General features: G+C 39.4%; 1 protein-coding gene across 4 annotated transcripts in view; it reads left to right on the forward strand.

The window, feature by feature from the left end:
* myo7aa (myosin VIIAa) overlaps positions 1 to 11,145 on the forward strand; it is a 58,258-nt gene extending 47,113 nt beyond the window's left edge. For 2 of the 4 annotated variants that reach the window (XM_058387311.1, XM_058387309.1), the window contains exons 35-48: positions 1,008 to 1,198; positions 1,445 to 1,569; positions 2,639 to 2,796; positions 4,117 to 4,270; positions 4,405 to 4,560; positions 5,660 to 5,765; positions 6,536 to 6,649; positions 6,797 to 6,884; positions 6,960 to 7,066; positions 7,906 to 8,091; positions 8,189 to 8,305; positions 8,405 to 8,488; positions 8,577 to 8,696; positions 9,679 to 11,145. In XM_058387311.1, the coding sequence (XP_058243294.1) occupies positions 1,008 to 1,198; positions 1,445 to 1,569; positions 2,639 to 2,796; positions 4,117 to 4,270; positions 4,405 to 4,560; positions 5,660 to 5,765; positions 6,536 to 6,649; positions 6,797 to 6,884; positions 6,960 to 7,066; positions 7,906 to 8,091; positions 8,189 to 8,305; positions 8,405 to 8,488; positions 8,577 to 8,696; positions 9,679 to 9,771 (1,799 nt within the window). In that variant the 3' untranslated portion in view covers positions 9,772 to 11,145. The remainder of the gene's footprint in view (positions 1 to 1,007; positions 1,199 to 1,444; positions 1,570 to 2,638; positions 2,797 to 4,116; positions 4,271 to 4,404; positions 4,561 to 5,659; positions 5,766 to 6,535; positions 6,650 to 6,796; positions 6,885 to 6,959; positions 7,067 to 7,905; positions 8,092 to 8,188; positions 8,306 to 8,404; positions 8,489 to 8,576; positions 8,697 to 9,678) is intronic. The other 2 variants (XM_058387313.1, XM_058387310.1) reach the window with 1 other exon arrangement.
* The last annotated feature ends 1,438 nt before the right edge of the window (positions 11,146 to 12,583 follow it).

Raw genomic sequence — 12,583 nt, forward strand, 5'->3', positions numbered from 1 at the left:
AGCAGTGTTATAATATGGCTTCACCATATAATGCTCGTACCCATTCATCCTCCAAGGAATTTTAATATGTTTAACATGTTTAAAAAATATTCGACGACCAGTTCCTTGCACCAGGCGCCATATTTAAGACGTAAAACCTAAGATTTCAATAAACGCCAGATTATTTCAGATCAATACCACTCATTTCAATCAAAATTACATTTGAATGGATGAAATGGATAGTAGTGAAAAGTAGTAAAGCTCTTATTGCTCCTCGGACTGCACCACACTCCCTCTGATTTAATACTTGACTGGTCCCTCAGGGTAAGTGGCAGGTATACATCAAGACTCTTTTCTGTTCTGGCACCGAGGTGGTGGAATAAACTTCCCCTAGGTGTCCAAACAGCTGAGTCACTGGCTGTCTTCAAATAATGGCCTATGTCTTCCTGAAAAACTTAAACTACCTCATATTTTCCCTGTTTGTTTTATGTATTGTTGCATATATTATAAAAATATATAAATCCTCCCAAGTTTTTAGGCTGATGGTGTCTTAAGCCTGTGACCTATTGAACCAATGTTAATGTATTCATTGATAGAGACTTCATAGCACTTTGTATGTCGCTCTGGATAAGAGAGTCTGTCAAATGCCAGAAATGGAAATGTAATGAAATGTATTAGTGCTAAATACAGTTAATGAAAATAACCAGCATTACCTCAGTGGCTCATACCTTAGAGAAAGAAAAGGACATTATTTGGTCTTACTGGATTTTTTAAATACTGTAATTCAGCTGTAAATTAGTTGTCGTTGTTATTAAAGCTGGGTTCATAAAACTACATTATTATTGTAAGACCTTTCATTTTATTCGTTTTCTATAAGACCTACCACTGAGAATGCAGAACTCACCATGAACCTTGATATTCTCACTTTGATGAGTTCCTAAATAGGATCAGGAACTTTAGTGGAGTGTCTTCTCTAACAGAAATGAATCACATTTTTGTTTGTCTTCTCCCTAAATTGTCCTCATCAGTTGGAGATGACTCGACATTTCTGAGCTTTGCTAAAGGCGACCTCATCTTGCTGGACCAGGACACGGGTGAGCAGGTCATGACCTCGGGCTGGGCTCATGGAATCAACGACAGGACCAAGCAAAGAGGAGATTTTCCAGCTGACTGCGTGTACGTGCTGCCCATCGTCACCAGACCTCAGCCAGACATTGTGGTTAGTGGATGATTTTATTCACTCTCTAAAGTACAATGTGTTCAGGAAACAGCTCTTGCTACCGGTGTTATTATGTGAAGTTAATATAAAGGACACATTTGCAAAACAGAAATATACAGTATGGCTGTGATGGAAGAATAAAGATCTTCATGCGTAATAGGTTTCCAATACTCTTTCATAATAATGATGTTCTCCTAGCTCTCACTTTTCTTTCCTTGTTTATTTTTTTGTATGTGAATGACTCAGGCTCTCGTTACCATGACGCCCGCCCAGCGTCAGGAATCACTGCGTGTGTCGCAGGTCGCTCTGCCTGAGAGTGTGGAGAGGGTGAAGCCTTACACGCTGGAGGAGTTCTCCTACGATTACTTCAGGTCGAACAAAATAACACTCATACAAATGTCTCCAATTTCATTCACAGACACACTGTAGTCTCCATCCTTGTTCAAATAGATGACAAAGGTGCATGTTACCATATGACCACTGTAAGAAAAATAAAACGATGAGGAGCTTAATGAAGAAGAAGTTGATTTCTGCGTCACAGTGACAAAATACATAAAGTACTTTGGGTTCACATTCAAATTAGTGTAAGAACTGAGTATCACCCATGTGGCCGGATGTCCTTAAATGGTAATCACAGTCACGTACACCTTGGCTAGGTGTCATCACCCAAATGGTCAGGCGATACTAAATGGTAATCACGTATACTCTATGTTCAGTGATGGTCCTTGATGTCTTGCTGCCGCTTCCAATACTAATAATTGATTAGGTTAAGTGTTCTGTGCCAATGTAAAAATAAACTAAATTGAGTTAAACATATATCTATATGGCTCCGGTTTCCTCCCACAGTCCAAAGACATGCTACTAGGCTGATTGGTGTCTCTAAATTGCCCGTAGTGTGTGATTGTGTGAGTGAATGAGTGTGTACGTGTGCCCTGCGATGGGTTGGCACTCCGTCCAGGGTTGCCTTGATACCCGATGACGCCTGAGATAGGCACAGGCTCCCCGTGATCCGGGTATAGATCGGATAAGCAGTACAGACAATGAAATGAAATATTTCTATATGATATGTAAGCCTTTTTGGGAATGAGCTCTATAGATGTGTACTGTGGAGTGGAATTTGGGTTGAGGCAGTCTGTAATTTCTTACACCACTTTTGTTGTTAGTCCATTCCAGTGACCTGAATGTGAGTTACCAATATCAAAAACTTGTTCATTTCAATGAGATATGTTGACAGACAAATGCAGGTTGATGTGTAAAAGTAAATATACCCTTTGTCAATTAAAAAAGTTCTGTCAGTGTGTGGTATATGAAAGTTAACCTGGTACACTGTAATACTATCTCTACATATTATTCAGTAAAAAGTATAAGAATGAGTTTTGCAATATAGTAATAATAATAAAGGCTAGTTCTCACACTCAATGTTCCTCTGACCCACTTCAGGCCTCCTCCTAAACACACGCTGAGTCGTGTGATGATCACTAAGAACCGTGGGAAGGACAAGCTGTGGTGCTGCACTCGGGAGCCACTTAAACAGCCGCTGCTCAAGAAGGTTCTGGCTAATGAGGATCTATCACAGGACGCCTGCATGGCCTTCATCGATATCCTCTAACAAGTACATGTAGTTCTAAGAGAGGCAGAAAAGTCAGGTTATTGAGGGGTCTCAGTGGTATAGAGGTTAATGTTTAATGCGCTCTCTCTCTCTCTCTCTCTCTCTCTCACACACACACACACACACTCAGTGAACTTATAAATCGCTTATCACCAAACTGCCTGAGAGTTTTACCCTTCTGAATATTTTTTTAGTGAACCCAAAAGATTTAAAAAGACAGACTTGGTTCACTAGTTAGCGCAATATCTCTAGTCTGACAGAAAACTAACTCGCTGAAAGTATTAAGAAGCTGTGATGTTCTAGTGATTGCAATGATTTGTCCTGTGGTATAATTATCCAAGTATCTGAATCACGTGTGTAAGAGTTAGGAAGAACTCTAAACTATAGTCTAAATCTTTTTGCAACCTCATTAGTTGTAAAAATAATAATAATAATAATAAATCCCAAGGACCCTTTCAGCCCAGATTTAATTTTATTATTCAAAAGTACACAGGAAAATTCTGCCTATTTATTGGAGCCTTTTTATTCCCAAAGCTTCCAGTCACATGACATGTCCAAGTTGATATTATTTGTTTACTTAAACTTACGCTATGTTGCCAAAAGTTCTGGGACGTCTGCCTTTACATGTACATGAATGTAATATGGAGTTGGCCCGCCCTTTGCAGCTATAACAGATTCAACTCTTCTGAGAAGGCTTTCCACAAGGTTTAGGAGTGTGTTTATGGGAATTTTTGGCCATTCCTCTAGAAGCACATTTGTGAGGTCAGGCACTGATGTTGGACGAGAAGGTCTGGCTCGCAGTCTCCGCTCTAATTCATCCCAAAGGTGTTCTATCCAGTTGAGATCAGGACTCTGTGCAGGTCAGTCAAGTTCCTCCACACCAGTCTCGCTCATCCATGTCTTTATGGACCTTGCTATGTACACTGGTGTGCGGTCATGTTGGAACAGGAAGGGGTCATCCCCAAACTGTTCCCACAAAGCTGGTAGCATGAAATTGTCCAAAATGTCTTGGTATGCTGAAGCATTAAGAGTTCCTTTCACTGGAACTAAGGGGCCAAGCCCAACCCCTGAAACACAACACCTGAATTCAATGATTTAGAGGGGTGTCCCAAAACTTTCGGCAATACACTGTAGTGTATATTAAGGTTTGGATTAAACATATTTAAATACAGTGACCAGTCAAAACTATGTTTACTTCTTTATGTGTTCATTCTTTAATGTCTTACATGAATCCACTCATTATTATTTTAACTTAATTTCTATCATGTATATCTGAACTGTTCTGCTTCCTTAACCTGCTCTTCTGTACCCGTTATGAAATATATGGGCGATTATCCGTCCAAACGAACTCGCTCTGTGAACGAGCTCACGGATCAGATCTTTGAGGCCGCTCTGAAGGCAGAGCCTCTAAAAGATGAGATCTACTGTCAGATTCTCAAACAGCTCACTGACAATCATGTGAAGTAAGTGAAGTATCCAGCATGTCTATCAAATGCACAGTGCTTACACTGCATTTTAAAACTTCTGCCAAAGAAAGCCGTTTTTATATCTGTATTAACGTGTGTGTGTGTGTGTGTGTGTGTGTGTGCGCGTGCAGGTACAGTGAGGAAAAGGGCTGGGAGCTGCTGTGGTTGTGCACTGGTCTCTTCCCTCCCAGTAATGTCCTTCTGCCTCATGTCCAGAGGTTCCTGCAATCTAAGAAACATCATCCACTGTCCATGGACTGCATGCAAAGATTGCAGAAAGCCTTGCGGTATGGCCTTAACACACACACACAAAAAGCAAACCTCTTTCTTTCTTTCTTTCTTTCTTTCTTTCTTTCTTTCTTTCTTTCTTTCTTTCTTTCTTTCTTTCTTTCTTTCTTTCTTTCTTTCTTTCTTTCTTTCTTTCTTTCTTTCTTTCTTTCTTTCTTTCTTTCTTTCTTTCTTTCTTTCTCTCTTTCTTTCTTTCTTTCTTTCTTATCACTTTACTACATGGGGACCTGGACCAGCCAAATCCTTGTGGTGATATTTGATCTTCACCAAGAAATAAAATCATATGTTTTATCTGTGGATGAAGTCACCAGTGTCAGCATTTCAGCACATCACTCAAAAGTAAAGCTGCAACTTTCCAACACAAGGCAGTTTTTCTGAGCAGATGATTTATATGTAAACTCACACTGTGTGCTCTTTGTCTTATTAACTTCAAGAGAGAGAAACAGTGAGGGTAGTGCGAGACAGAATGTTCAGAGCTGCTATAACAGAAGTCAAATCGAGCCAAGAAACATTTATTTTCATTTCAACCATATACAGCTGGTGCAGTACACAGTGAAATAAAACAACATTCCTCCAGGATCATGGAGGTACATAAACACAGAGCTGCAGGAGACAATGCAGAACTAAGTATATTACATAGCTACACAGTAATAAAACACCCAGGCATAACATTATGACCACCTGCCTAATATTGTGTTGGACCCCCTTTTGACTCATCATGCACTGTGTATTCTGACACCTTTCTATCAGAACCAGCATTAAATTCTTCAGCAGTTTGAGCAATAGTAGCTCGTCTGTTGGATCGGATCACACGGGCCAGCCTTCGCTTCCCACGTGCTTCACTGAGCCTTGGCCGTCCATGACCCTGTTGCTGGTTCACCACCATTCTTTCCTTGGACCACTTTTGATAGATACTGACCACTGCAGACCGGGAACACCCCACGAGAGCTGCAGTTTTGGAGATGTTCTGATCCAGTCGTCTAGCCATCACAATTTGGCCCTTGTCAAACTCGCTCAAATCCTTATGCTCAAATCCTGGGTTTTGTTAAGTCTGTCTCTGTGTGAATAGCACCTCATGAATATTTTGTTTTCTAACAGAAATGGCTCCAGGAAATATCCTCCTCACCTGGTGGAAGTGGAGGCAATCCAGCACAAGACCACACAGATCTTTCACAAAGTGTACTTCCCAGATGACACAGATGAGGTTTCTACCCATCCATCCATCCATCCATCCATCCATCCATCTATATATCTAGAAACAGTCAACATATTGCCAAGTCAAAATCTGATAGACTCTTACCCCAAAGCACCAAGTTGGTAATAAAATCAAAAGGTGCTTCAACAAAGTATTAGTTTAGGGGTGTGCATACTTATGCAACCAGATGTTTTATAACCTCCGCTTCTCCTATTTTTTTCCCCTAAATATTTTTGCTTTTTTATTTCGAGGATAGAAAAAGTTCAGGGGTGTGTAAACTTTTTCTATCCATTGTAGAGAGACAAAATAATTAAGCTAAGATTAAGCTGTGCTTGCTTATTCTCTTGTTATGGTTACCCAAAAGTTCAGTGAACTAGGCAAAAAAAGAATGATGGGCTATTCCTTGTCCTTCTTTTTACCATGTGTTAAAGATCTTAAAGTTTAATTGAACCTCTCTGGTAAAAATTTTTTATACCATCGGATAGATCACCTCCTCTGTGCATGGAACACACAACTTAACAAGTGAAAATATCGTAAAATATAGTATCTAGTGTTTCCTATTAGAAGTGAAGCAAATACAAATTTATTAATAATATCTTGTTCAATTTTATTTAGAATCTGGCAAATTAACGGCACTCATTTTTTTGTTGCTCAGATGGAGACTAATTTCTTTAACCTGAATGAAATGAGAAGAGGTGTAACCCAGTGTGAAATCTGATTAAAGGTCAATCAATCTCTCTCTCTCTCTCTCTCTCTCTCTCTCCCCTTGCGCCTCTCAGGCCTTCGAGGTCGAGTCCAGCACGAAAGCAAAAGACTTTTGCCTGAACATCTCCGGCAGGCTGTTGCTCAAATCGGCAGATGGCTTCAGTCTGTTTGTGAAGATCTCTGATAAGGTAATATCAGCTACTCTCTAAACAGAGCTCAGTTACAGGGCCACTCAGATTCCCAGCTCCATGCTGCAGTGTGAAGCTTGTAGGAAATTACACCCATTATAGAATAACAACATCAAAACTGTGTGCTGCTTTTTTAATGTTTTACAGGTGATAAGTGTTCCAGAGGGTGATTTCTTCTTCGATTTTGTCCGCCATCTTACCGACTGGATCAAGAAAGCCAGACCTGCTAAAGATGGTAACAGTCATGACATGATGTATATAGTCATTGTTTAGTGTCGTGATAAAAAAAAAAACTTCTCATGTTTAACAGGAATAGTGCCTTCACTGACCTACCAGGTCTTCTTCATGAAGAAGTTATGGACGAACACAATCCCTGGAAAGGACTCTTTCGCAGATTCTATTTTTCATTACTACCAGGTGAGATAAATCAACAACAACAACAAGGATAAATGGATAGAACTTACAATGTGCCAATCTTTTGTCAGTGCCAAGTTTTGGGACATCTGCCTTTACATGCACATGAATGTAATATGGAGTTGTCCCGCCCTTTGCATATATAACAGCTTCAACTCTTCTGGGAAGGCTTTCCGCAAGTGTGTTTATGGGAATTTTTGACCATTCCTCTAAAAGCGAATTTGTGAGGTCTGGCACTGATGTTGGACGAGAAGGTCTGGCTCTCAGTCTCCGCTCTAATTCATCCCAAAGGCGTTCTATCAGGTCGAGGTCAGGACAGTCAAGTTCCTCCACACCAAACTCACTCATCCATGTCTTTATGGACCTTGCTTTGTGCACTGGTGTGCAGTCATGTTGGAACAGGAAGGGGTCATCCCCAAACTGTTCCCACAAAGTTGGGAGCATGAAATTGTCCAAAATGTCTTGGTATGCTGAAGCATTAAGAGTTCCTTTCACTGGAACTAAGGGACCAAGCTCAACCCCTGAAAAACAACATCTGAATTCAATGATTTGGAGGGGTGTCCCAAAACTTTCGGCAATATAATGTATAAGAGGAATAAAACACTTCAGTACATGCTTTTACTATTACAATTGCTTACTTTTTTCAGCTGAATCACATGGAAATTCATGTGCTGGAACCCTTTGTCATTGCTGGAAACTTGTTGAAAGTTGTATAACGCATAAGAGCGAACGTACCCTAAGAAACAAATTAGCAAAGTCTTTATCCATATAATGACTTATGAAAATGTGCAGTCTTTAACTGTCTTTTACTGTAACTGTGTGTATTGGTCCACAATGTCCAGGAGCTTCCTAAATATCTTCGCGGTTACCACAAATGCTCCAGAGAGGAAGTGTTTCAGCTAGCAGCGCTAATCTACAGAGTCAAATTCGAGGATGATAAATCGTACTTTCCCAGCATCCCCAAAATGCTGAAAGAGCTGATCCCGCAGGATCTGATTCGCCAGCTCTCTCCTGATGACTGGAAAAGAGTGAGTTTGGGATAACTGTTGTATAATATATCTCTAATCAGTTTTTGGAATGTTCCTCACACACACAAACCTTCAACTTCTGTTCTGATTGATGCAGTCGATTGTGGCGTACTTCAACAAGCATGCTGGCAAAGCGAGGGAAGAAGCCAAGCTGATGTTTCTGAAGATCATTTTCAAGTGGACCACTTTCGGGTCAGCTTTCTTTGAAGTGAAGGTAACAATAAAACTACATTCTCGGCGGCTACATACATCACATAATGAACGGATCACTATTACAACCCATTGCCTTTCTTTTTCGTTTTCTCCACTGCAGCAAACTACTGAGCCAAATTTTCCTGAAATCCTGCTAATAGCCATCAACAAGCATGGAGTCAGTCTCATCGACCCCAAAACCAAGGTGTGTGACAGGATTTGCATGAATTTCTGTCTTCCTAATCAAATGAATGTACTGATTCATGGATTTATTCCTGTCTTTCCTTTCCCAGGATATTTTAACCACTCACCCCTTCACAAAGATCTCCAACTGGAGCAGTGGAAACACCTACTTCCACATCACCATCGGTAACCTGGTGCGAGGAAGCAAGCTGCTCTGTGAAACCTCACTGGTCAGTAAATATTATGGTGATGTTTGGATTATTAATGTCCTTATGTTTTATTCAGGACTCTGAAGTCCTTTAGATATGCAAGGATTTGAGATAAAAAAAAAATAGTATTTCTGCTTTATCTGCTAATATTTACATCTTTAAACAACTTTGGCATGTTTGGTGGCAGACCGCCTACATTTTAGGTGAGCAGATGTTTTTCAGGCTTGTACTGCAGGTTCTTTCAGTTGTTGTTAGTTTCTCCTTTCAGTCCTCTTCCTCAGGAAGTGAAATGCTAGGTTTAGATTAATCTTTGGGTGTGTTTGGGTCATTGTGTTACTGTATGATAAAGTTCCTCTAATTTAGACCGAATGCATTTCCTTTTCTGAAGTCATTCTGCTGCTACCATGATGAGTTACATTATCAATAAAGACTAACCAGACCAAATAAACAGATTACAGCTTACTTGCTGTACATTTCCCTTTGGGATGAATAAAGTATCTATCTATCTATCTATCTATCTATCTATCTATCTATCTATCTATCTATCTATCTATCTATCTATCTATCTATCTATCTATCTATCTATCTATCTATCTATCTATCTACCTACCTACCTACCTACCTACCTACCTACCTACCTACCTACCTACCTACCTACCTACTTGCATGTTAACGAACTTGCAGTGAAATTTTTCTTTGCATATCCCAGCGTTGGAGGTTGGGGTCAGGGTACAGGGTCAGCCATGATACAGCACCCCTGGAGCGGAGAGGGTTAAGGGCCTTGATCCGGGGTCCAACAGTGGCAGCTTGGAGATGCTGAGGCTTAAACCCCACCTTCTGATCAACAACCCTGAGCCTTAACCACTTGAGCTACCACCATAATAGAAAAGCTTAGATTTTGAAATAAAGAAAGCTTATATTTTCTGCGTAATCGTGAACATGCACATTGCCACATAACAAAAAATAGTTTTTGTGAATCTTGTTCCCCACTTTTCTGAAACAGGGCTACAAAATGGATGATCTGCTGACCTCCTACATCAGCCAGATGCTGACCACCATGAGCAAGCAGCGGAGCTCACGTGGCCACAGCAGGTGAACGTCTTACTGGCGGGAGGCGGCAGAGTTGGTGCGTATGCTCCGGGGTGTGGGTCAACCATGCACCTGGAACCGGACCTTCGCCTGGCAGCTGTGGAGGATGAGCCGCAGTCCCTCTAACAGCTCACAAGGCTCTGTTTACCCTGATGATACCGTTTCATCCCTCTCCAGTGAGGACGACTACCTCTGACTGGACCTGGCTGGACTCTGTGGGTTAAATCTGCTCACCTCCCGCCTCTCAAATACTGAACCTGACCTGAAAGACAAACTGTGATGCTCTGGAAGCATTGCAAGATTGCTGTTCTCTTGTGTATGCATGTAAATTCACTGAAGCAGGATACAAGCAACTTGCAGTGGCTACCAGACATTCGTACCTGTATATTGCTATATTTATTACTATTAAGTGATAACTAGTAATTGTTAATGTTTATATGCTGATTATAGTTATAGGGATGCATTTATTTGTAAAGATTGCTTATATTCATCTCATATGAACAGTTTTTTTTTGTTACTTTTGGCTGAAGTTACAGTAAGTGCTGCTCTGCGATATGGCCATCAGGCATGATGATGAGCCGATCGTACTGCAACAAATATTACTATAGTCTTTAAAACAACAGAAATAAACCTTAAAAATAAATATAAAAGCTATAATTATGGGTTCTGAGTCCTTAGTCTTACCGTATGTTTCGGAAATTCACTCCTGATTGAACACACTAAAAAATCTACAATGTACAGGGCATTTTCTTTTCTTTTCATTTTGAAGAGCATGAATTCATATGACATAACATTACACATACATGTATAACTGAGTGCAGAAGTTTTTCTGGGTAAATAAGACGATTTTGGGGGTAAATAAAGTAAAATATACGTAGTCTTTAAAAATGGATCACAAGAAGTTAAAAGTGAAATATACATGTGTCCTACCACAAGAGGATCTAAACACTATTAGAGGTGTTTAACATTATTAAGGAGGATGGGGGCAGTTCAAACGGGGGATAATAAACTGATATCATTATTTTTTCCTGCAATGAATCTCAGTATAAATTATTTAACAATCTTTGTTTTGTTGAAGGAAGCATGGGGAAAATTGGACGGAAGCACCGTGTGTAATTGTTTTTATAAGGATTTTGATGTGTGAATTAATTTCTGGCAACATAAACTGGGACTCGAAAACATTTTTGTATCAGAGATTTTAAAAGCCTTAAATTTTTTTTTTTTGCTTATGCATATTTAAGGTGTATCTATGTACAATATGTGTTTATAGGTTTAAATGTTAGCATTGTGGATTTTATTTCGTCTTTGTAGATTTTCTTGGTTTTAAATGTTTGGCACTTGAGTCTAAAACAAAGAAATGGTTTCAGAAGAATCCGTTGTGTCTGTAGTAGAGTTGCTGGCTGAACAAAGGTTTCCTCAGTGATTATTTATATTGATATTGATATTCATATTCATATGAGTCATATTCAGAGTCATCTTTACAGTCTTGTTCAGAGTCATCTGTAGAGTCATATTCAGGATCATATTTAGAGTCAAGTTCAGAGTCATATACAGAAGTTCTGAGTCAGATTTAGAATCACATTCAGAATCATATACAGAGTCCTAGACAGAATCATGTTCAGAGTCATATACAGAATCATGTTCAGAGTCATATACAGAATCATGTTCAGAGTCATATACAGAGTCATGGTCAGAATCATATAGAGAGTCATATACAGCGTCATGTTCAGAGAGATGTTCAGAGTCCTAGACAGAATCATGTTCAGAGTCATATACAGAATCATGTTCAGAATCATATACAGAGTTATGTTTAGAGTCCTATACAGAATCATGTTCAGAGTCATTTACAGTCATGTTCAGAGTCATATACAAAGTCATGTTCAGAGTCCTATACAGAATGATGTTCAGAGGCATATACAGAGTCATGTTCAGAATCATATACAGAGTTATGTTTAGAGTCCTATACAGAATCATGTTCAGAGTCATTTACAGTCATGTTCAGAGTCATATACAAAGTCATGTTCAGAGTCCTAGACAGAATCATGTTCAGAGTCATATACAGAATCATGTTCAGAATCATATACAGAGTTATGTTTAGAGTCCTATACAGAATCATGTTCAGAGTCATTTACAGTCATGTTCAGAGTCATATACAAAGTCATGTTCAGAGTCCTATACAGAATGATGTTCAGAGGCATATACAGAGTCATGTTCAGAGAGATGTTCAGAGTCATATGCAGAGTCATCTTTACAGTCTTGTTCAGAGTCGTGTTCAGAGTCATCTTTAGAGTCTTGTTCAGAGTCATCTGTAGAGTCATATTCAGAATCATATTTAAAGTCAAGTTCAGAATCATATACAGAATCATATTTAAAGTCAAGTTCAGAGTCATATACAGAATCAAGTTCTGAGTCAGATTTAGAATCACATTCAGAGTCATGTTCAGAGAGATGTTTAGTCATATACAGAGTTGTGTTCAGAGTCATATACAGAGTCATGTTCAGTCCTATACAGTCATGTTCAGAGAGATGTTGAGAGTCCTATACAGAATCATGTTCAGAGTCATATATAGAGTCATGTTCAGAGAGATGTATAGAGTCATATGCAGAGTCAGATTCAGAATCACTTTCAGAGTCATGTGCAGATTTATATTTAAAATGTTCAAATTCAAAACATTTCAAAACTGATGTCATCCATTCACACAGGGGAAAGTTGGTCGTATTCAGAGTCAGGTTGCATAGCTTCTTAAACTGAATGAATGGATGGTTAAGTAAAAATGTCAGAGACGGAATCTTTTTAAAAGTGTCTAGACCACTGTCTT

Source organism: Hemibagrus wyckioides, linkage group LG04, assembly GCF_019097595.1.
Source record: "Hemibagrus wyckioides isolate EC202008001 linkage group LG04, SWU_Hwy_1.0, whole genome shotgun sequence".
Classification (NCBI taxonomy): domain Eukaryota; kingdom Metazoa; phylum Chordata; class Actinopteri; order Siluriformes; family Bagridae; genus Hemibagrus; species Hemibagrus wyckioides.